At 39.4% G+C, this 23,177-nt stretch overlaps 1 protein-coding gene across 1 annotated transcript in view; it reads right to left on the bottom strand.

Moving 5' to 3' along the window:
• Positions 1 to 23,177, bottom strand: part of LOC134790220 (uncharacterized) — a 90,802-nt gene that overhangs the window by 19,351 nt on the left and 48,274 nt on the right. Inside the window, exons 2-13 of the mRNA XM_063761055.1 lie at positions 22,755 to 22,783; positions 13,442 to 13,572; positions 12,647 to 12,769; positions 9,200 to 9,359; positions 7,543 to 7,777; positions 6,391 to 6,728; positions 5,826 to 5,993; positions 5,050 to 5,193; positions 4,089 to 4,278; positions 3,205 to 3,320; positions 2,489 to 2,588; positions 1,923 to 2,070 (exon numbers count right to left, since the gene is read on the bottom strand). Of these exons, the coding sequence (XP_063617125.1) occupies positions 1,923 to 2,070; positions 2,489 to 2,588; positions 3,205 to 3,320; positions 4,089 to 4,278; positions 5,050 to 5,193; positions 5,826 to 5,993; positions 6,391 to 6,728; positions 7,543 to 7,777; positions 9,200 to 9,359; positions 12,647 to 12,769; positions 13,442 to 13,536 (1,817 nt within the window). The 5' untranslated portion in view covers positions 13,537 to 13,572; positions 22,755 to 22,783. The remainder of the gene's footprint in view (positions 1 to 1,922; positions 2,071 to 2,488; positions 2,589 to 3,204; positions 3,321 to 4,088; positions 4,279 to 5,049; positions 5,194 to 5,825; positions 5,994 to 6,390; positions 6,729 to 7,542; positions 7,778 to 9,199; positions 9,360 to 12,646; positions 12,770 to 13,441; positions 13,573 to 22,754; positions 22,784 to 23,177) is intronic.

Raw genomic sequence — 23,177 nt, 5'->3', positions numbered from 1 at the left:
CGGGGTAGACAAAGAAATTGCAGCTACCCGTTAAAGTTTAATGTTTATTGTCCACGGCACGACACGCAACACTCACAGTATCCGTACACTGGTCCAGCGGATATATCTTCGGACCAGTGTACGGATACTGTGAGTGTTGCGTGTCGTGCCGTGGACAATAAACATTAAACTTTAACGGGTAGCTGCAATTTCTTTGTCTACCCCGAACATTTTTATAAACTAATTTCGGGTAGTTTAGTGGTGTTTTATTAATATCTCCGTTGACATTTGTTGGGACGTCAGTCTTTCCGTGACCACAGCTGGTGCAACTCAGCTGAAACGTCGGAATTAAAGGTAAAAACAATGAAATTATATCGCGGTAGACCCGTTTGTGTAATTAAATAATTGACATAATGATGCTTGCCATGCCATAATTTCATGTTTTAAACAATACAGAAGTAAAATGTAGTTACGAAATATGTCAACCGGGAGGTATTCTCGGACTTAGGATAAATTAATATCGTTTTTCCAAACTTTTATTTAACTTGCCTTGTTAGTTAGTGTGGGTCAAATCTTGGTAGCTGAATTTGACCCACTTTTCGATTTCCGATTCAGTTGAAATTTTGTGTAAGTACGTAATTAAGTATGCAAATCGGATGATAATGCAACATTATGATAACATGGACTTGATCTGATGAGACAGGAGGTGATGGCCATGGGAACTTTATCGCAATAAACCCTAACTAATTGTGTTTGGGTATATTAGAATTGTCTCGATGAATCTAATACAATAATAATTGGCTGTGGAAAGAAAAATACATTCAGCGATAAAAGCTTATACCAAAAATTGATTTTTTTGCCATAACTTATTCCCCATTTTAATATTTTATACTGATAGAGCAATGTCCATTATAGGGGGCCCATTACTGGATCCACGTCCATTACCGGGGGCCCATTACTGGAGCTTTGGTGTCCATGACTGGAGAAAAAAAGCATAGTTTTAATTTGTTAATTATGTGGAAACTCATTGCAGTATCTTTGATACAACACGCCTAAAACATGAAAGGCGGATAGGACTTTCGTCTTTTAACACACTAAGCGGAAGACCATTTACATGTACAAAGGAAATATCATAAATACTTCAAATTTCCTCTTAAATGTCCCATGACTGGTGCTGTTACTATAAAGATATAGACAAATTTCGTCCTTATGGTATATTATTAATATCATAAAAAATGAGTTTTTATTTATAATTTTGAAGTTGTATACAAACATTATTAGCATACCTATGCTAATAATGTAAAGGGCAACTATTTTAATTTGATAGTGATTTATAAATAGGTATTTAAAAATCACTATCAAGTTAAAATACTAGCATTAGTAAGAATATAAACAAGTTTTACGCCAGTCAACCTTAATTGATTAATCCGAAGGTCGAAGGTGAGTTTGAGTTTAATATTACGGTATATTTGATTATTAAAATAATAATTAATACTGTTTGACGTCTAATTTGCATTTTTTTTATTATAATTGTATTGTTAAATTAAATTGTACGAGTTGGGATGTTGAATAAAGGTTTTTTTATTAAATACCTACGTGTTAAATTAAATGATGAATTGGCAAGTTACATTGCTCAGATACTAATGTTTTCATGGTCACACATTAAAAAAATATGAGCTCATAAATCTCATAATTACTACTCGTGCTTTTATACCTATTTATGAAAAGTAGGAATTCATTTCTTGTACAATCGTCCACTGTTAACTGACAATTATTGTAAAGATAGACCCGCTTATGTTTTATCCCTTTATATACCTAAATCAAAATGACACAAGGCAAACGATCAATAGCTAATTGAGGCTCGTAGAGCGTTTACTGATTGTTAATGAACAGTGGTGCTGATAGAAGTTATCGATTATATTTAAGTCACAGTCAATGTATACCTATTGGGATAGTCGTCATGCGTTGCATGTGGTGTGTGCGGCGCATGGGGCGCATGCGCGGCGTGCGGCGGCGGCGCGTGCGGCTCGGCGGCGGCGGGGGGCCGGTGCGGCGCCGGCGCGGGCGGCGGCGGGGACACCTCGCTGCACGCTGAAAAACGGGGTACAGTTAGAATCGCTGCTGCAGTTCGTTTTTTCACCATTAGAAAAAGACTAGGCGTTCTTAACGTGTCTTTAATTGAAAAACCGTTTTTTAAAAATCAGTAACTATTAGGTACCTATGAAAGCAAAAGAATGTAAATAATCGTATATGATTCATAATTGTTACATATTTGCCGTGACTTATTTTTCAAAAGTGTTTTCCAATAAAAAGACACAAAAGATTGTTTACTTTTTTCTAATGCTAAAATAACGAACTATAGACCCAATACATTTATTTGAAAGCGGTCACGCATGGAATACCACTCTACAACTCATGATATAATATAAGCTGGTATAAGCTAATGCCTTTAAGAGGCCAGTGTGCGGCAGCGATTTGGCAAAAAGATCTCGTCGTACGGTATACCTACCTAAAGGATCCAGCGAGTGTAGGTCGGCGTCAGAAAGCACGTGAGCCTCTGCGCTGGTTCCGTTCTCCACAATCTCCTCGATTATAACCGAAGAGTGCGCCTGCGAAATAAATATAAGTTAATTACAGTGATATTCTTTAATAAATAGTTTCTCAAACTGGGGTACTTCTTCGGTAATTGTAAAGGTTTCGCTAAAAGACAGATAACGTCAGATAATAAGGGGTCGGGGACTTACAGTGCGACATAAAGTAGTAGAAATTAAATGAGGGCGCCACTTTCTTCGTAACTGTCACATTTTTGACGTAAAATGCTTAAACATGGCAACAATTTGTATGCAAATTGTTTAGTTCCATTTTAGAGTTAGACCAAAAAAAGTCTGCAGCGATTTTGATAGCCCAAGCAGTGCGTGTGTTATTTATACGTCATAATTACATAGCAGTTTGACGTTTAAAATAACACTTGCACTATGGGCTATCAAAATTTCTGCAGACTTTTCTTGGTTTAACTCTATTTAATTTCTACATGGTTTCTACTTTTCATGTCGCACTGTACCGCGCGCGTCTTCTGTTAATCGTATAATGCATGTTTTATGCCTCACGGGCGGACAAGTGTAACATCTCAAAAGCATCTCTACTATTTCGTTTAAGGTGCCAGAGAGTAATAAGCTGCTCTCTACTCTTACTATTAGTATAAAGAGCAAATGACAATCATAATACCTGTTGTAAGGTCGGCAGTTGGTTATTATTGTCATTGTCAGAGACGTGGCCGGACGACAGTCCGTCCTCCACGATGGGCAGGTGCGTCACCACCACGCGACTTGCGTCCATTTGAACTGGAAACAATTTAACATACGTTAATAAGCACAATAATTATAAACTTCGGTTTGAGATTTTGATTAATATAAGCTTTTATAGAAGTCTCTTTGTTCAATAGTCATCTACAAATCATCAAGGTGAGTCTAACAAACTCAAATTCAATGAGGTTGCGTTCTTTGATCATCTAGTTCCAATGACTACTTTAGATCTCTATTATTAGATCCCGATGTCATCATAATATTGCATGGTCATCGGTAATCAGGCCATACATCTTACCTTTCATCTCGCTAGAGCGAGAGAACACTACCCTCGTCACTGATCTCCGGACAGAGAGAGCAAGTGGGACCAGGGTTCGCGAGCGCAGCTCTTTTAGAACCACCGTGGCTCTAAAAGAGCTGCGCTCGCGAACCCTGGTCCCACTTGCTCTCTCTGTCCGGAGATTAGTGACGAGGGTAGTGTTCTCTCACTCTAGCGAGATGAAAGATAAGATATATGGCTTAATGGCAACGCGCGGAAGCACTACGAGTCGGCTCAGCGCGATATTAGACTAATATTATTAGTCCACAAACTTTCAAACCGTATGGGTTGCCATGACAATTCACCAATAATATTAGACTAATATCGTTCGAGAAATGTCGAGGGATGGCAAAAAATCTCCATGATGATGAGCGAGAGGTCGCTACACACATCACTTGAAGTATCAGATGAAAGTGCGCGCGCATTGGCGTAAGGAGGCAGGTCTTTTAGAGCCATTTCGTCGACCAGTAGGTTATTGTACATGTTACCTTTCATCTCGCTCAGCTCGTTCTCCATGATGATGAGCGAGAGATCACTACCCTCGTCGCTTGTTTCAGGGGACAAGGCGAGGGGGGCGCGGGTGCGGGGTGGCGGCGCGGCGGGGGACGCGGAGCCGCTCCACGCGGACCCCACCCGGAGCGCCGCTACGTTGGGCTCGGCGTAGCACTCGCGTTGTTGCTGTGAAAAGAAAGGAAGATCTATACGTTAAAAAAAGGAGTTTAGAGCTGTAAGATCGCTTCAGAGAGTCTACACGTAAGTTTGTGCGCGAACATGCTTGTTTGAGGAGTTTTTAAGGGGTGACCTCTTGATAGAATGAATGCAAATCAGATGCAAATATGTATTTGTAGAGTAGGTACCGTTGTTTCCAAGTGATACTAATTATTCATCTAGATCTGTAGTCGTTGGCAGATTTGCAGTCTTTGCCGCCCTAGGCCCCAGGCCATGTAGCTGCCCCTTTCTCAGCACCCATCATATTGACTGGGTCTCTATTGTTTCCCAAATAGTTTTAAGACATAATATATTGTTTGTCCAAATTTTCGTTAGTTATAATTGGTTTTTCTCAGAAACGCGTAACTTTTCAGGATTGCCATAGAACAAACCTAACCTAACCTATCTATAGAATAACCTTACGAAAATCCTGAAAAGTTAACGGTTTCAGTTTTATGACTAACGATAATATGACAAACAATACAATATGACTTAAAACTTTATGGGAAACAAAGGGACACCCGTATGGACTATATTTTGAGTTATTTCTTGTTATCATCAGCGAATTTTTGCAAAAATTTACCGCCCCTAATATCTTGCCGCCCTAGGCCCGGGCCTACTGGACCTTAGGGCAAATCCGCCACTGTCTGTAGTCCTGAGAAGTTAACCGTGTCAGTGTGCTGACTTCTACCATGTTTTCCACCTGGCAAAGTGACTAACTTTTTATGACTGTTGTGTTACCTGTAATCCTAAGAAGTTGGTGTGGTTGTGCGCCGTGTGTGGCGAGTCCAGCGTATCTGTGTGCGGCCACTCCGCGTCGCTCCCCTCAACTCCGTTCTCCGACGGACAGTCTTGCGTTTGACGACGGAGCTCGTAATCTAACTCCTGTGGAAAATAATGGTTACTGTTTAAACGGGATCTAGAAGCCTGGATTCGAATCAATTAGTTAGTTAATTACAATATATTCTACTAACGACCTACAAAACTTAAGAAACTAAAAACCCGTTCTGAGCCATGACGGGTCCAAAGGTTCCCATCACAATAGCAGCGTTACCCCGCTGTATGGCGATGGAGACCGGTTGGACAAGCCATGACTCAGAACGGGGATCATTCCCTTTCTCCCTGAGGCGCTTGCCAAGCTCTCGGAAGTTAGTTAGTTAGTAGGCAAAGACGCAATGACTGGTTCGACAATTTTGAAACAGATACTATTCCAGGGGTAAATGTATACTTTTGATTAAAAAAGTTTGTGAGAATTAATATTAGCGAATAGGTATAGGTGAACATCAGTTTTTTTTCTGCTTCAGGTTTGCAAAATCATGAGATACTTTCCTAGGGACAAATAATAAAAATAATAAAATACAAATGTAATGTTTCTAAATAGACTTTTTATCTGGCGCATGATGTCCACATGGCCAGCTGCCGCGGGACATTCGCAAAAATTTTTACTTGACAAAGTCCAACGCATATTGTCTCCGTCCAGCTCATACGTAAAGAATGAGAGGGACTTTGATACTAACCTGAAAATTAACAATCTCATCGTTGCTGTTGAGCTGCGTATGGCCAGCCACCGCGGGACACCTGAAGAACTCTTCGAGAACCTTCCGTGTCTCAGAGAACTCGTACAGGTAGTCGAATGCTGCCGACCCTGATGGCGGCGTCACGTCTCTGCTCTCTGTCACTATGCGCTGGAAGAATTGAGAACGGAGGTAAGCTGGGTCATCTATTATTTATGCACTTTAGAATTGTCACTGGGTTGTCAGAGTTCACTTGTTTTAACATTTGTTCAACGTTAATAATAAATTATGTTTATAAAACACTATGGGTGGCCTAACTCATGAAAACGAGTGTGTTTTGTATAAGATTTGTAAAATATAAGTCTTCTCTATTCAATCATCTGAATATAAGATTTATCAAAGTTGCAATGCATGTCAAAAGTTCAAAACGTTAAACTATTGCTCAATTCTGTGCTCAAAATGCTCTGTGCCATATTCTTAGACAAAAGCAGACTTTAAAACATCATTCATAAAAAAGTGTTAATTTCGGTGTCTATAACAGTAAGTGCTGGGTTTAAAGTCAACCAACCTGCGGAAATCCAGGCCTCGGCGACCTGACAGTCTGTTTCTGACTGCCAATACCATATCTCCGCGGCGACCCCTCATATTCAGCTATAGGTAGCTCCCCAATCACCCTTGTAACCCTCCCCTTATCTTCATCCTCTGACATCCAAACACCAGAAGGGCTCGCATCACTCCTTTCCTCTCCAGGACTTGACTCACTCTCACTTAACTCACTTTTATTGTTCATCACATCACTGTCACCGTTTTTCATATTGTCTAAAGTCCTTTTTACACTCAGATCGATCTCGTGATCACTAGCATCCGGGTCCATCCGAAGACCTAGGGACACAGAATTCAATATCACTGAAAATAAATGAGAGAAAAAAACGATTGTGAATCATTGGGTTAAAAAACAAAGGGGAAAAAATTAGTAAATTAATGTTACTGTTGAAGTAAAAGGAAAGGAAGACTAGAAACTAGAAGTTACAAACATGAATGCATCTAAGGATAAGGACGATGATACGATTAGATGAATTTAGTCTAAAGATCTTTTAGCCATTTCAAATAACTATTTATTGGGAACGAGCACTAATAACCCAAAAACAGAAACTCTTATCAAATTTTATGTTGCCAAATAAGATACCGAATAAAATTGAGCCACCATTCATAGCTAATGGAGCATTAATATTTAATAAACATTTCTGTATTTGAGCGAAAGGAAACAACCGAACCAGTAGTAGGAGGATTGAGTTTACTTTGAGAATGCATGTTTACTAATTCTTTTTGTATATTTATATAATAATGGCAGTAAATTAGTTGCTAATTAGTTGTTGTTACGAAAGTGTTAGCGGACGATATTTTTAAGCATCGTCACATTCAAACACAATATAATTAGCTAATTAAGAAGTAAGTCAACAACAGTTAAAAATTGATGAATGTGTTAAAATTAAGTTGAGTCTAAGCTTCTAACTCTGCAGCGACTATTGGATACAAGTGAGGGAGTCTCATATTTTCATAGAAATTTGACAGTAATGATGACTGACATTGCAAATGGCTTGCAGAGTTATTGTTTCAGTATTGACGATGATTTATTGACAACATTAAAAGTAAACGTAGGAACGTTTCATTCAACTCCATTCTCAAAGCAACTCAATATTCAAAAGAATTCCATAATCACCTTTCCAGTCCTCGTTATCGTCAAAAACGACGACCTCTCCATCCGCAACGACCGCTATGGGGCTACTTTTAGTGCTCACGTCATTCGTTTTATGGGGGTCCAGAATTGGTGAACTGTTTTTAGGAATCCCCATCGTCTCCTCTATGATGGGCTCCCGATCCCCATTTGTGTAAGTTGGTGACGTGTGGCGTGATATCATTTTTTTAGGCTCATTGTTTAGCCTTTGCAAGGATATCTGCAAAGAATAGTTTTAAGGCTAGTGTAAGCTTGACCCTAGTGTATTTTAAAGTTGTGTTTTAGCGGCATGTTTTATTTATTATATTGTAAGTGGTGTTGTACATGAATGTATCAAACATATGCACAGTTACTGTTCACTATTGCAATTGAAACATACATTTACTTTGTCCAGGATTATTATTAATTTTCTCGACTATTTACCTGATATGTTTTTGATTTTGGTTCATATCACTTTTGTCTTTATGGTAAACACTACACTAGCGTCAAGCTTAAATCGTAGAACATAATAAATAGCAAACCATCAGCCCAATGGTAAAATGTTAACAACAATAACGAAACAGGCGAATCTTGGAATTTAACAATAATTAACTCTTTTCTGGCCATTGAGTTATTATTACCATAGAGAAGCCATAGCAAACAATGAAATTGTCGCAATCGCAACCCGCACCACTTGACCAAAACGTCGCAAGCGTCGTAAAACTCATGGCGCTTACGCGTTTAGGTCGCGAGATACACGCTTGGCTTCTATGGTTTGTTATCAAAACTCATGGCGCAAAATACTGATTATCTGTGACGGTTCTATACTTAGTTGAATGTTTCTGGCAGACAACCCTGATAATTTTGGTACGGGCCATAAAATTGAAGGTCCCAGATTCACCGTTGAATTGGAAAAAGTTTAGGACAGGCAACGTGCAAAATGGGCTGATGATGATGAACACAAGACTACTCAAAATGCTGGGAAAGTTCTATTTAAACATTCTCTAAATTACTTTATTTCCTGGCAGATTACATTTGGTAAAAAAAAACCTAGCATTTAGAAAGTTGTCTTCAGAAGTGGTTGACGATACGACAGTAAAAGGATTGAAAACCTTGTCACTACTTGTGGACCAAAGGAATCTGATAGGAAATATATATCAATTGCTTTGAAATTATAATTATACTAGAAGTATATTATTAATTCAAGTACCTATATTATTTCACTAGTTAGATCGTCTATTGATGTATTTTTCATTCATAAATAGAAATAGAAAACTAGTAGCGGTAATTTTCTCAGCAGACGATATAACAAGCATAGATAAACAAGACTATTTAACTGGCGCAGTCTGGTAGGATACAGTGGCGTAACTATACCAACAAAAGCATGTAGCACCATCGTATTAGGGCAATGGGGGGCCCCAATCGTGTAAATGGTCACGCTAGACCGAGCCGGGACCGGGCCAGAGCTTAAGGTGCTTCGTTTTCTATGGAAAGCACCACGTGATCACCGATCAGCCGTCATAGAAAATGATATGTCGGACGCCTCAGCCTGGGCCCGGCATGAGTCATCCTTAAGGGGCCAGTGGTATTTTGCCCGCTTGATCATCCCAGTTACGCCACTGGTAGGATAGGGTAATACTCGTATATGTACATATATAATTACCTCGTTACTAAGATTGTCCGAGTAGTCGAGTGTGTCCTTGCCCAGAGAGCGCACCTTGTTCCGAAGGTTATGTTTGTGTGTGTTGCTGTGCCTTAGCTTCCGAACCGCTTTGGTTCGACTCTGCGAGTAGAGCTCTCGGCCGCCTGCTATTTCAATTATCCTGGTAACGAAGGAAATTAATCAATGAAAAGGAACCTTATTGTCGATGGCGCTTACGCCATTATTAACGATGCTCCGATATAAATATAATGCCGCGCGAAGCTGTGCGGCGTAAGCGCCATCGACAATAAGGTCGCTTTTCATAGATAATGGCCCATTTAAGCTTTGGGACATACGGTTATTCACATTTAAATGTTTCACAAAGAAGAATGCCTAAATGAATTTGCATTAATATCAAATATAATTATACAAATTTTCGTCATGGCCTCCCAAGCCTGACATGTAGAAATTGTAGAATGATATCTAAGATATCTTAGTTAAATAAAGTTAGGTAATGTTTATGATAAATATGAAAATAATTAAGGTGTACCCTGGCAACATAAATTAAGAAGGCTTTACTTAGAAGTACACAATAATATTATCCAGTTACAGAGAAAACAACCCGCATTGTATATGAAGTTTTCGGAGCAGACTCACTCGAATAGAAATAATAAATCAAATGAAATATTCACCAGTACGTGCTGTACGTAGGCACTTAAGTAACTTAATATGTTACTTGCATGCAGTTGTTTTGTAACAATGTTACAAAGATACAAAATAGTACGAGTATATATCTGGTTCTACAATGCAGTGGATGTTTTATCAACTCCTAGTCAAAATTATCTGTTTCATATAGGTATTTTGTTTTGGGGTTGATACAATAGAGTTCTTTTGTTAAGTAGAATAGCGTCCCATAAGATAGCTGGTCTTCTAACAGAAAACTACTAAAGTAAAGTTTATGGCTTTCAGGGCCACTATTAGCGCGTTCTAGGGTTAGCCAACTAACTCTGAGTTAACCGTTTATACAGTACAGTTTAACCCTGTATGTTAACTTCGAGTTAGTTGGCTAAACCAGTGGGGAGACACTCCTCACTTCGGTCGAACTCGGCTCCGTTCGACTCAGCATTGCTTCGAATTATTAGGGTTGGCACCACTTGACTTCCTTTTGCGTGCACGACCACAGATAAGATAATCACTTGAATTTTGACAACCCTAAATAGCCGAAAGGGATAGTGCCATATATTAGAAAGGGACAGCATGATTCGACCCTGAACCGCTGTCAAACTTCGGGTTTGTAGGATGTGTCCTTTCTGTACGGTAGTACTATTATTTATTCTGTGGCTAAACCTGGAAAGCGCAAGTGGCCCTAAGAGCACGAACCTAGCTGCCACCATACAATGGAAGACGCTCTCATTTGAAAACGACATTCTGAAATGAAATGACATGAATGACATGAACATTCAAGTAACATTTACTATGTTTGGTACTAGTTTGTCTTGCTAAAAACTGTAATATTAAGAAATTCGAGCAACTACAAGCTTTACAAATAAAAGTTCTACTCGATCTATTTTCTTTGTATGATGTAGATGTATGTTAAATGTGCATGCAAAGTTTCATGTAACTTAAGCATGTCATTTTAAAATTAGAGCGTTATTTCGATTATATGGGAGCGGCTTTGAGACGGCGTGTTCGTGTGATACTTCACCACAAAATATTTAACAAGTACTTCTAAAGTTTGGAAAAGTTCCCTATATTTGTTTACTTAGGTATGTATTTGACTCTCGCGCGGCATGCACTTATTACATACATATTTAGTTACGTAAGATGCTAGAAACAGTAAGATAGTAGAAACTTAGCACTGGCATCCATTAACTTGAAAGTAACGCAAACACTACTTCCGAGACAGTGCCTAAATTATTCTAGGTTTCAGTTAGCGGAATAGCAATTCGTACATTTGTAATATGCAACGAATTTCCATCGAAGAGATCGCCAGCTTTTGGGCACGGTGCCATGCCGTGGCAAGTTAAAGCGATACCTTCCGCTCTGAAATACTCCATTCACTCGAACTATTTCGGGAACGATTATTTCGGTTCCTATTTGTCCCCACGGGGATAAATAAATGGGAATGGAGGAATAATTCCTTATCACTAGATCTTCGTTGCTAGTTTGTGTTAAGTCAGATTAAATACGAGATGATAATGGCTTTTCAGGTTGTATAGAATGGGTAAGAATTATTACTAAAAACCGGAAAGCGGATTGTTCTTTATCAATAATTAAATATCGAGTTGATTATACTATTTATGCTGAGGGGAACTATCCGTGCATTTCGTAATTTGCTTACAAGAACACACATACGCTACTGCATCATTGCCATCATTGGTCTAGGGCGATTGTAAGAATGTTTGTAGATTTGTTCTAGAATGTTTGTAGAATTCATTAAAATGTCTCGTACTTGGAGTTATACATAGCAGCATGGACAAAGACTTAGAAAATTAGTAAACTGCTATAAAGAGAATGTGATAATAATGCTTGACGAGGCAACAGACTAAAGGTTTGCTTCTAGTTTATTATCCTTTAGATATTCTGTTTTAGTCAAAACAAGGGAGCTTTGAGACGACAGTGCTTCACATAAGATATTCCAACTGTGCAAAGTTACAAACTTTGAGTAGTTTGAATGCGTTTTGCTCTCGGATGATAATACAGATGGGACTTGCATCTCTTTTATTAGAGATTTTAAGCAGAGCGGAGCAGAAAGATTCTTGAGTATGTGAACGAACATGTATGCGGCGTGAAAAAGACCAACATTGTGGATCAACGCTTAAGAAACCATTGGAGCGGATAAACGTACTGCCAAAATAATTGTCGCGGTGATCATTTTGACAGTACGATCACGGCACGGGAAGAGGCCGGTCTCGGGAAGTACGTCGTGCCGGTGTTGAGTAGCTCACATCCGAAGCGCCTAATAGTCGGGGATTCGGTCACGACACACAAAGCCCGTTGCCAGCTCGGTGACTCTGCACGTGTCTGACCGCGATTGGTCTAGCATAAGTTATCCTTTATGCAGAATCCATTCAGGTGGGATGGCCTCTGTCGAGCAAAGGATATTATGTGTATTCCGGCTTCTGTGGTTCACAGTTGTGCCAAGACATAGTGTATCTTTAGGGTCTTGTTAAGAGTGTTGCTGTTTAGTATGACATAGAGTCTCTGAGTTTGTATTAGGCGCTCCCCCTGGAGTTGTGTATGGCGAGTTGACTCTTTCCCTCTTCATAAGGATACGTAGTAGATATAAATCCCAGTTTCGGTTGGATCCCAACTCAGAGATGACTCGGTGACGAATGACGATAAGAAAATCTCGCTGTCGGCTCGGTGAGTATTCAACTATTCAGCACGTGTCAGACCCGGTAAGTAGCGAAAGTCTGCTTGGGGTAGCTTCTGTCCAGCAGAAAACATTGGGCTTATAAATTTTACCTAGAGTCTCTAAGTTTGTAGGCGCTCCCCTTGGAGTTGAGTATGACCAGTTGGCTCTCGCGCTCTTCGTCCGAGGAAACGTTGTTGATGCTGTGCTCCCGGCCCTCCAGACCGGAGTTCAACCTGCAACGGTTAGTTTGTTAGTTAGTTAGGTTACGTTATGAATAGAACAATTATTAGGAGAATTAGTTTGGTCATTAGCTTCATTACATCCAGGAAAATATTATGATAGTAGTAGTATGAAAAAGCATTTAAATGGGTAATGGTAATCTTAAATTAAATATGGTTAGGGCGATTCTTTGAAGGTAATAATTTGATGATATTTAATGCATATCATTCCTAGACAGATATTCTAGGCAATCCGGAGAGCCAATTATCTGAAAAGCGAGAAAGAAGACAATATCATAGTAACGCACTGTTCCGTTGATGTGTGTGTGTGATAGCCGATATCAAGTGCACCTACTTCACGCCTCATATCAGGTCGAGTTAAGTCGACCTACCTGCCGTGGCACCCTGACGCTACCTGACGTGAAGTCCCCCGCGCTCCCCTCCCCCTACTTGTCATGGCGGTGTATCCTGGACCTGTACTTGGGGAACAGCCGTGTGACGTCGGAGCCCGGCGTGGCGTCCTCCTTCCCCCATCTACCTGCTATGGAGTTCTCCCTTCGCCCACTACCTGTCGTGGCGGTGCTTCCTCGGCCGGCACTTGGGGAACACGCGTGACGGCGGAGCCCAGCATGGAGTCCGCGGCGTTCGGCACCCTGCTCATGTCCCCCTACCTTTGCCTCCTCCTACCTGTCGTGGCGGTGCATCCTCGGCCGGCACTTGGGGAACAGCCGCGTGACGTCGGAGCCCGGCGTGGAGTCCCCCGCGTCCCGCGCCGCGCTCATGTCGCCGCCAGCCTCACGCCTGCACCCGCGTTGGCACTGCAACAACAAGACGATTTCTTAATTTTGACAGCACCATTACCTCTAAGCCACGACGGTGTACCCGTCCCAATTACCCGAATTATAAATTATTTTCAATCTTTAGACCAATTCTAAAGAGTGAGCAATACGTGCTTGCATATCCTATACAAGTCCTCTTCATTAGTTTATGACGTCTATTTCAGTTTATAATTTATATATAGAGTTAGGCCAAGAAAAGTTTGGAACGATTTTGATAGCAAACGCAGTGCAAGTGTTATTTTAAACGTCAAACTTCCATGAAATTATGATGTGTAAATAACATTTTCTTGGTCTAACTCTAGTAATTATATAAATTAAATATTGATTTGTTCTGTAGATGTCCTCAAAATTATCGCTAAAACTATAACAATTCCAAAACTGTGTAATAAGTGCCGCGCTATGGATTAGAAATATGGCATGCAACATAAGTCGTCAGCCTCATAGAAAAACGCTGATACACTCCAGCCGGTTCCGTGCCGTGACGTGTACGACGCTGCCAAACTACGCGGTCGATACGTGCTATAAGGCCACGAAAACTGATATTATGCTCCAATTAAATTTATTTCTTCATTAAAGGCCGAACTGGAGGAATAAATTCCAAATTTAAATTGTGTAATAAGTCGCTATGGATTAGAAATGTCACTTAAGCATGGCATACAACATAAAGACGTCAGCTTTATAGAAAAACGCTGATATACTCCAGCCGGTTCCGTGCCGTGACGTGAACGACGCTGCCAAACTACGCGGTCGATACGTGCTATAAGGCCACGAAAACTGATATTATGCTCCAATTAAATTTATTTCTTCATTAAAGGCCGAACTGGAGGAATCAATTCCAAATTTAAATTGTGTAATAAGTCGCTATGGATTAGAAATGTCACTTAAGCATGGCATACAACATAAAGACGTCAGCTTTATAGAAAAACGCTGATACACTCCAGCCGGTTCCGTGCCGTGACGTGAACGACGCTGCCAAACTACGCGGTCGATACGTGCTATAAGGCCACGAAAACTGATATGCTCCAATTAAATTTATTTCTTCATTAAAGGCCGAACTGGAGGAATCAATTCCAAATTTAAATTGTGTAATAAGTCGCGGAGGCGTGTGCAATCGAGAATGAAAATTAAGCTTCCAAAATGCCATCTTCAGCATAGCAATCAATTTCCGATGCTCATTTTTTTATTTAGTCTGATAACACATACGCATTTACATTTCACATGGAATAGTGCAAAGACTTTAAAATTCAGATCCCGTGCTCCTAAGACTTTCGCCCTTCAAGTCTACGAAAATAATACATATTTTTATAACCCAATCGTTAGAATGTGTCGTCAGTACAATGATTTAGTATCACAATATAGAGACATCGATATTTTCAACTCACGGCTAGCGGTTTTCAAGTGGCAAGTCGTTAAAGTTCTTGGCCACCATACTACACAACAACAATAGTAAGCAATTTAACATGTTAAGATAATTTATGTAATTTTATAATTAAGTATGTTTTTAAGATATTTTTATTTTATTTATAATTTTAGGATAGATTTTGCTCGTTATTATTTATTGTTCTTGCTGTGCTCACTTATTTTGGGTGGCATTTGTATATAAAGCCTACCACTTTTATTGTAATCATGTATTGAATGTTGTCTGTATAGTGTGCCTTATAAATAAAATGAATAAATAAAAACGCGTATCTAATGGCTCAACAGCTAAGGCTGGCACGCGGCTAGAGCTTTCCTAATGCACGATTTATTCGAGGCAGTTTTATCGCCTAGATATGAATTCGTTCCATGTGACATAAATATATTGTCTACATATTATTACGGGGATACTGCGTACATTCTTGCTTAGGGCATATTCGGCTTTGGAACTATTTACTTACCCCCTTATTCATAATTAAACGTCTACTAAAGTTGACAAGCCGATAATAATCGTTCCTCCCTTTCCGACGTATTGGTATGATATAAAGGGACAAACGATTATTATCGGCTTGTCAACTTTAGCAGACGTTTATGAATAAGGGGGTTAAAGTTTAAAAATGTCAGCTCGATTATGGATATTTTTACACATACACATACATTTTATACATACATTTTTTCCCGAATTCAATACCTACTTCCTATGACACTTGACATCATTCCGGTTTTAGTCGCACTTTTGATATATGACAGGCAATCTTGTATACAGTTAGACCAAGAAAAGTCTGCAGCGATTTTGATAGCCCACGCAGTGCAAGTGTTATTTATACTGCGTGGGCTATCAAAATCGCTGCAGACTTTTCTTGGTCTAACTCTATTACGGTTCAAGAAATAGAAACCCTCATACAGAACAGACCCCTTAAAAATGCGAAAACTGACCAAGAATAAAAACAAAAGCTGCATAGACACTAATCACATTAACGTTCCAAAATTCCATTTTTTAAACGTAACCAAATAAATTAACATTCCTTTCATAGGTCTAACCTTTTAACATAATTTATTACTGGCCAAACATTTTCTCCGAGACTCTGATATTTAATTAAAAATGAAAAACGCCGTTGCGCTTTTGTTTCTGTTCGGAATAATGTAATTTTCCATTTAGTGAGAAGGGGTCTATTCTGTAAATGGCGTCATAATTACTGCGAGAGCTGTCGACTATTCTTATGGAATATTTTAAATAACTAGGGTTGTCAGTTATTAGCATTTAATGTGCAAGTTAAAATTTGTGAAATAAAAGTAGGACATTTGCCCAAAATATTTCAGAGGACGGGAAACTGCAATTCGTGGCTGAGCGTTTCGGACGAAGTGAAACTGTTTTTGGAAAAACGAGACGAATTACGAGTAAGTTTAAAGATGTTATGTACTAGGACATTGACGAGCACTGTGACGTCTACCTTATTAGCATATAGTTAAGTGTCACGCGAATCGTCTGTCAAAATGCCGCTCCCACACAATCGAAGTTACGCTCTCATTTTAGAACGACATGCTTAAATTACATGATTTAAAATGAGAGCATAAACTCGATTGTATGGCGGCGGCTAGGTTCATGTGACTCTTACGGCTCGGCCACGACATTACGCGACTGGCGACGGCGGCAGCGACAACCATAGGTGGGAACGAAAGGTCCGATCGCTGTGTCTCGGTCCAACCTACGGTTATCGCTGCCGCCGTCGCAAGTCGCGTAATGTCGTGGCCGAGCCGTTAGCGCCACTAGCATCAGCTCTCACTAACCCGGGGTTAACCGGTTAAAACTGGAGATACCATGGTTACCACAAGGGTAACACTGGGTTACACTGGGTTAACGGTTTAACGTGAGATGGTGCAAGTGGCGCTTAATAAGGTAGAATATTATTTTTATTTTATGACAAGAAGCATCAGTCTCTGTGATATCCCGGGTCACGCCATTATACCTACATTTTAACGCAGACTTTCCTGAGATCCATTTTGACGAATGTGACAGCCCTGCTCACTACGTCTATGACGAACCAAAGGCTTGAAGGCGTCGCGCCAATTAGCACGCATTAATTGAAATTAGATCTTGTTACGTACAACTTAAGTGTCCATTTCGAATGCTTGCAGTATGAAAGGAGGTGATAATGAAATACGCGAGTGACGAAGACTGGTTTGATTAAATTTCGGACCAGGAATCGGTTTTAATGGCTTGGAATCTGGGGCACGGGGAATTTTAAGTAAATTAATTGTAATCTAGTTAATGTAAAGTAAATCCTATTTTAATTACTTTGCGTAATAAATACCTAATACCTGCGACTTGCAATCCATAGGTCGCGGGTTCAAACCCCGGCTCGTACCAATGAGTTTTTTACTTATGAACGAAATACGAGTATCATTTTATATTTACCAGTCGCTTTTCGGTGAAGGAAAACATCGTGAGGAAATCGGACTAATCCCAATAAGGCCTAGTTTTCCCTCCAGCCGAGACGACCAGACAGACTGTTCATGTTGGAAGGTCAGATGGCAGTTGCTTTCGTAAAAACTAGTACCTACACCAATTCATGGGATTAGTTGCCAACAGGGCTCGGAATCGGTTTTTTTAATCCCAAAATAGTCCAATAAATTTAATACTGCCGTATTCGAACTTCAAGATATTCACAAGAGACGACACGTACTAGATCCATTCTAGATACGTTATAGCTTAGATATCAACTAGTTCTCTTTTGCAGCGCAATTCGGGCAACCAATGTCACTTTTACGTTAGACAGAGTAAGATATCTATTGGATGTGAATTGGATCTCTATGTCATATCCTGTGGAAATCGTTCAACAGTATCCCCAGAATCGTGCAAATGTCAAATTTGGCAGGTTAGATCTTAAACATATCGCTATCGTATCTTGGTGATGTCTAATAGATGTCTATTTCAAAATCCGAATCGGGCCCATAATCTTATGCTCTTTCCGTAGGACTGAATCATGTTTTAGGTAACGACTTCGTATTATTAGATTGACCCATCAAAAATTATATAATAAACCAAAGAACGAAAAAGAACGTAATAATACCGGTATTTTTGTATGAAGAAAAAACCGGTTCCGAGCCTTGGTTGCCAAGCGGACCCCATCAGGCTGAGGAAGATGATGGGTAATAAATAATACGTTGGTAGTCTAACGGAAGGCGTGAGGTTCTCCAACCGGATGTGGATCCAACACGAACCTACTGGGCCTTACATCTGAATCGGTCTCCTGTTAATGACAAGCATCGTAATGAGCTAATGACGTATCAGCTCATTAGTAGCCGCTACGAGCAATGAGATACGACACATTCGCTAATTGCTGCAGCTGCACCATGCAGGGTTAGATGGATTTAACAAAGCTATAACAGAATTAGGGTCGTTTACATTAAAGGCCAGAGCACACCGGCTGCGTGTGCGTGACGTGCACGTGCGCGTGCGTTAAAATGTTGGAGCCGCACACGCACACGTCACGCAAGCGGTGTGCCGTCTCTCATAAGGATCTGTACACTACAACGCGCACGTGCACGTCTACGCACACGCATCCGGTGTGCACAGGCCTTAGGAGTATGCTAGTAAGTTGTTGTTCTCCAGTTTTTCAACTACCCCCTTGTGTTGTGTTGTGTGTTACCTACAGGTGTTGAACGGCATGCGTTTGAATTTGTAGTTTTTATATTTTGATTAATTTTGACAGTTGTATTATACTTAGCGCCACTTGCACCATCCCACTAATCGGGGGTAAACCGGTTAAACCTGGGGGTACCTGGAGTTATCATGGTTACTGGTACAATTAGACACTGGGTTAACGGTTTAACCCCGGGTTAGTGAGATGGTGCAAGTGGCCCTTAGTGTTTATTGTAGTAAGATAAATAAATCTATTTAAAAGCTAAAACTTATAATTGTTTCTGTAATTTGCCTCTACTGTAATAGTAGTATTAGTTTTCCATGTATGTACCTATTGAATATACAGGGTGTCCCTAGCCATTGAACAAAGCCGAAATGTATATATGCGTTAGGGTATTTAGACCCAGTATACAAAGTATCATAACAATCGGTGTAGCGGTTACGAAGAAATTAACCAATTACGATTTTTTTACTTTGGAGCAACCTGTATGTGTTAGTAGGTCCTGAGGTAATAAATAGTATGAAACCTTCTTCGACCGTTTTGATTATCTTTTTTATTTATGACACTAATAAGATTCTGACTTTTGACAAATGTCGCGTGCGTCAAATTGCCGCACATTTTCAAATAAATTGTCAAAAGCACTGCCTATGAATAATACAGTATGTTTCTTTTTGTTGTCGACTATTGGAAATAACTTTTGTTTGATAATTTATTTTTAAATCTTTTGTTCTAATTAAAAAAATATTACCGTTAGAGCATTTCTGAGAAGTAACCCTACGTGGGATTTCAGGGTTTGTCCAATGGCTAAGGTCATCCTGTATATCAAAATAAAAATAACTTTATCATTCATATATTTCATATATTTAGTTACAACCCATTGATGTCGTTCCGCATCATTAGCGCGGTCCGGCGGCGTCGACGTCGGCTCGTCGGCTATTCAAACAGTACGGCTACCACAAGTTTGACACTGACATATGCTAGTGTGTGCGTAACTTTCTATGCATCTCGCTAGTACTCGCATACACAAGCAAGCGCGAGATGTAAAGAAAGTAAGTTACGTGGACGTTATCGAATATATCAGTTTGACAGCGCTGAGGCAGCCGTGGTAAGGCTACAGATAAGGCTACCAATATTGATTCGGTCAAGTTGTGTTCTAATGTATGGGGAAGACAAACAAATTATAGCCAGCATTCAATGAATATAGTATGATACTTTTGGGTATGGTGCTTTACGTACACTATAGCTAGTGTCCCATGCCCTCCCCCTGACGCAACTGCCCCTTTTAGCATGAAATATGTCCCGGAGGACGGTTCGGTTCGGTAAATTTTAAACAAAAACGGTAACATGCAACTTTTCTCACCATATTCATGTATTAACTTGTTGAAGTTCAATATAACAGTACGTAATAATAGTACTGAAAGAAATCTTATACGAAAAATAAGCTTGCAAGGTTATTCTCCGTGTAAGATTTCTTTCAGTACTATCAGACTATCACGTACTATCTTATATTGATCTTCAACAAGTTTTTCAACGGTTAAATTTTGTCGAAGTTCATCTATCCATAACATGAATATGGTGCGTCATATCAAAAAAATGAATATAACCTTTTTTGTTAAGAATTTAATAGGGATTATTTCTTTCATTGACACTTTTTTCCTATATTGTATACTTTCCCCAAAAAATAAAAAAAAACTGTCAACCGGGACATTTCATGCTAAAAGGGGGGATTGCGTCAGGGGGAGGGGATTGGACACTAGTGTGCGTAAAGCACCATACCCAAAGGTATCATACTACATTCATCAAATGCTGGCTATAATTCGTTTTTCAAAAAACAATATTTGACCGAATCATATAGATACCTAGATGTTTGAAAATATTTATTCGATAAAATCTAGGTTATTCTTACTTTGAAAGACGGCGGCGCAATACAACATCAGATATCTTCATAACTAAATAGCTGCGTGGAAGGATATGACTGGCTATAGCTTACCCGCACTATTTTACAAGCTTTTATTTGACTTGTCTTGTTAGACAGTTAAGTATGTTTGCTTGGGTTATGGAAGGTAAATTCTAACCACTTCGTCAAATTTAGTACGTATTCTCTCGAATTCGAAATTCTCTTTCTTCTCCATCTTCTTCTTTCACGCGTTATCCCGGCATTTTTCCACGGCTCATGGGAGCTTGGGGTCCGCTTGGTAACTAATACCATTACGTTACCATACGTAAGCACTAGTTTTTACGAAAGCGACTGCCATCTGACTTTCCAACCCAGAGGGGACACTAGGCCTTATTGGAATTAGTCCGGTTTCCTCACGATGTTTTCCTTCACCGAAAAGCAACTGGTAAATATCGAATGATATTTCGTACATAAGTTCCGAAAAACTCATTGTTAAGAGCCGGGGTTTGAATTCGCGACCTCCGGATTGAAAGTCGCACGCTCTTACCGCTATTAGGCCACCAGCGCTCCTCTTTCTTCTCCATATCACACATATGACATAATGTGATTTTTGTCATGAGGTAAAGCCATCACACTTTTACAGCTCGATTTTTTTTCTTCTATAAAACAGCCCAAGCCCAAGTCTTTTTACTTTTATGCAACTATTTAGTTACATATAACCCTTTGATGTCGTTTTGCATCATTAGCGCGTTCCGCCGGCGCCAGCTAGTCAGCTATTCAAACTGAGTAGCGTAAGAACGAATATAGACGTTTGAAAATATTCAGTCGATGAAATCTAGGTTATATATTGAAAGACGAAGTTGAAGACGCGCTAATGATGTGACACGGCATCAGATAGGTTTAGTACTAAAATAGTTACTTTGGTTAGATAAATGGCTCTATCGCTGTATCTTTAGGTATTTAAATAAAAGTAAACAAAATCTACCCTCAAATGGCTCCTTAAGTTCAGGGTAGATGAAAACATTACAGGATCAAATACTGTAGAGGTTAAAGTCAGGTCGTTCAGTGACTGGTCCAGGCGGTTTTGTATTTGGTCGGTTAACCAATAAATGTTATAACTACCCGAAAATTCGCAAATTGTTTGTTTACTTTTATTAAAATACCTAAAGATACAGACTATAATATCAGATGGGATTTTAACAGGACTGGTGCAAAAGTTCAGGTACACAAAGTACCAGATACAGATAGGTATAGGTACACAATATGCACATGTACTAAAAGGTAAAGTTAAATTAGTAAGCAACCAGTCAGTAGTCATAAGATTACTTATATGTATAAATAAAAGAGTATACCGAAAAAAGTGCGATTTTTTTTTCCTGTGCCAAATTTTCACTTTTTTTTCTGTGCCAAGTTTTCCCTACTAATGTTTGCACACCACCCTAGTTTCCGTCACCCTTACCTAATTGCCAGGCACAAAAGTTCACATTCAAAGGTCAAGAATGGAAAGGTCGGGCGTTGTATTTTTTAATAGAATAAATTCAAACAAAGCCGTAGAAATATTGGATGAAAGAACTGTTGATTTAGTTTTCTCGATAACTGATGACGAAGAAGGTTATTTTACTTTTTTGACGGTTTTTTTATCGTCAGAATTCGATGAAAAACAAAATAAAAATAAGCCCATAAAGGATGACGCTAAACCGGGCAGTGCCATTTTCTATGGCGTCATGTCATTTTCTATGACGGCTGATCGGTGATCACGTGGTGCTTTCCATAGAAAACGAAGCGCCGTAAGCTCAGGCCCGGTCTAGCGTGAGTCAACCTTAAATCACTAGAGTATGCAGTTTTTGAATTTCTAATCTAACATTTGAATTTGAGTTTGACTCATACATTTACCTACATCATACTAATACTAACACAAGAAAATAAAGTTGCCTTCCGAGAACTCGCACGGGAAAAGGATACAATTAAAACAAACTTGAACAAAGTTTATGTACTTGTAATTACTGGAGTTTATTCAAACGTGTACGTGCGTTAATGAATACGTTCATATAATGATGCCAAGTTTGACAAGTATTAAGTTTCAAAGAGCCGAGTAGGTATAAATTAAGGCTCCGTCACACAGGCGCGTTATGCATGCGCCGCGTGAGCGGGGCGCGCCGCTTTTACATATAAAACGCTCGTTACGTACGTCATAATTTACGTACCTTTTTTCAACATTCCTTCTGCGTTACACCTGAAACAAAATAAAAAGGTGCATTTAATAATGTGATTCTGGTATATAGAACTTCTATAACTGATTAAGTGGTTTAATGTATTGTAAAATCATGATTCAAACCGATGAAATCACTAGAGAAAATCCTCAAGATTGCTAATTATTTTTTTAGCAAGTGTGATCTTAAAAAAGCGGTACGGTTTTTCAAAAACTCCGCTCCCTAAACCTACGGCACCTTAAGAAGGATAAGGAAATATGTCACTCAACTGAAAATAAAAACGTATCATATATTCCGTTTGCGTTTGAAATTCTTTCATATGTTTGCAGATTGTGCCGGATTTTACACTCCACTAAACGTTGAATTTGTGATCATAAACATTGTATACACGCAGAATTGTGCAAACCTGTTGTATTG

This window comes from Cydia splendana, chromosome 4 (genome assembly GCF_910591565.1).
Source record: "Cydia splendana chromosome 4, ilCydSple1.2, whole genome shotgun sequence".
Lineage (NCBI taxonomy): Eukaryota > Metazoa > Arthropoda > Insecta > Lepidoptera > Tortricidae > Cydia > Cydia splendana.
The sequence above is the reverse complement of the archived record's forward strand: the minus strand, read 5'-3'. Positions and strand labels throughout refer to the sequence as shown.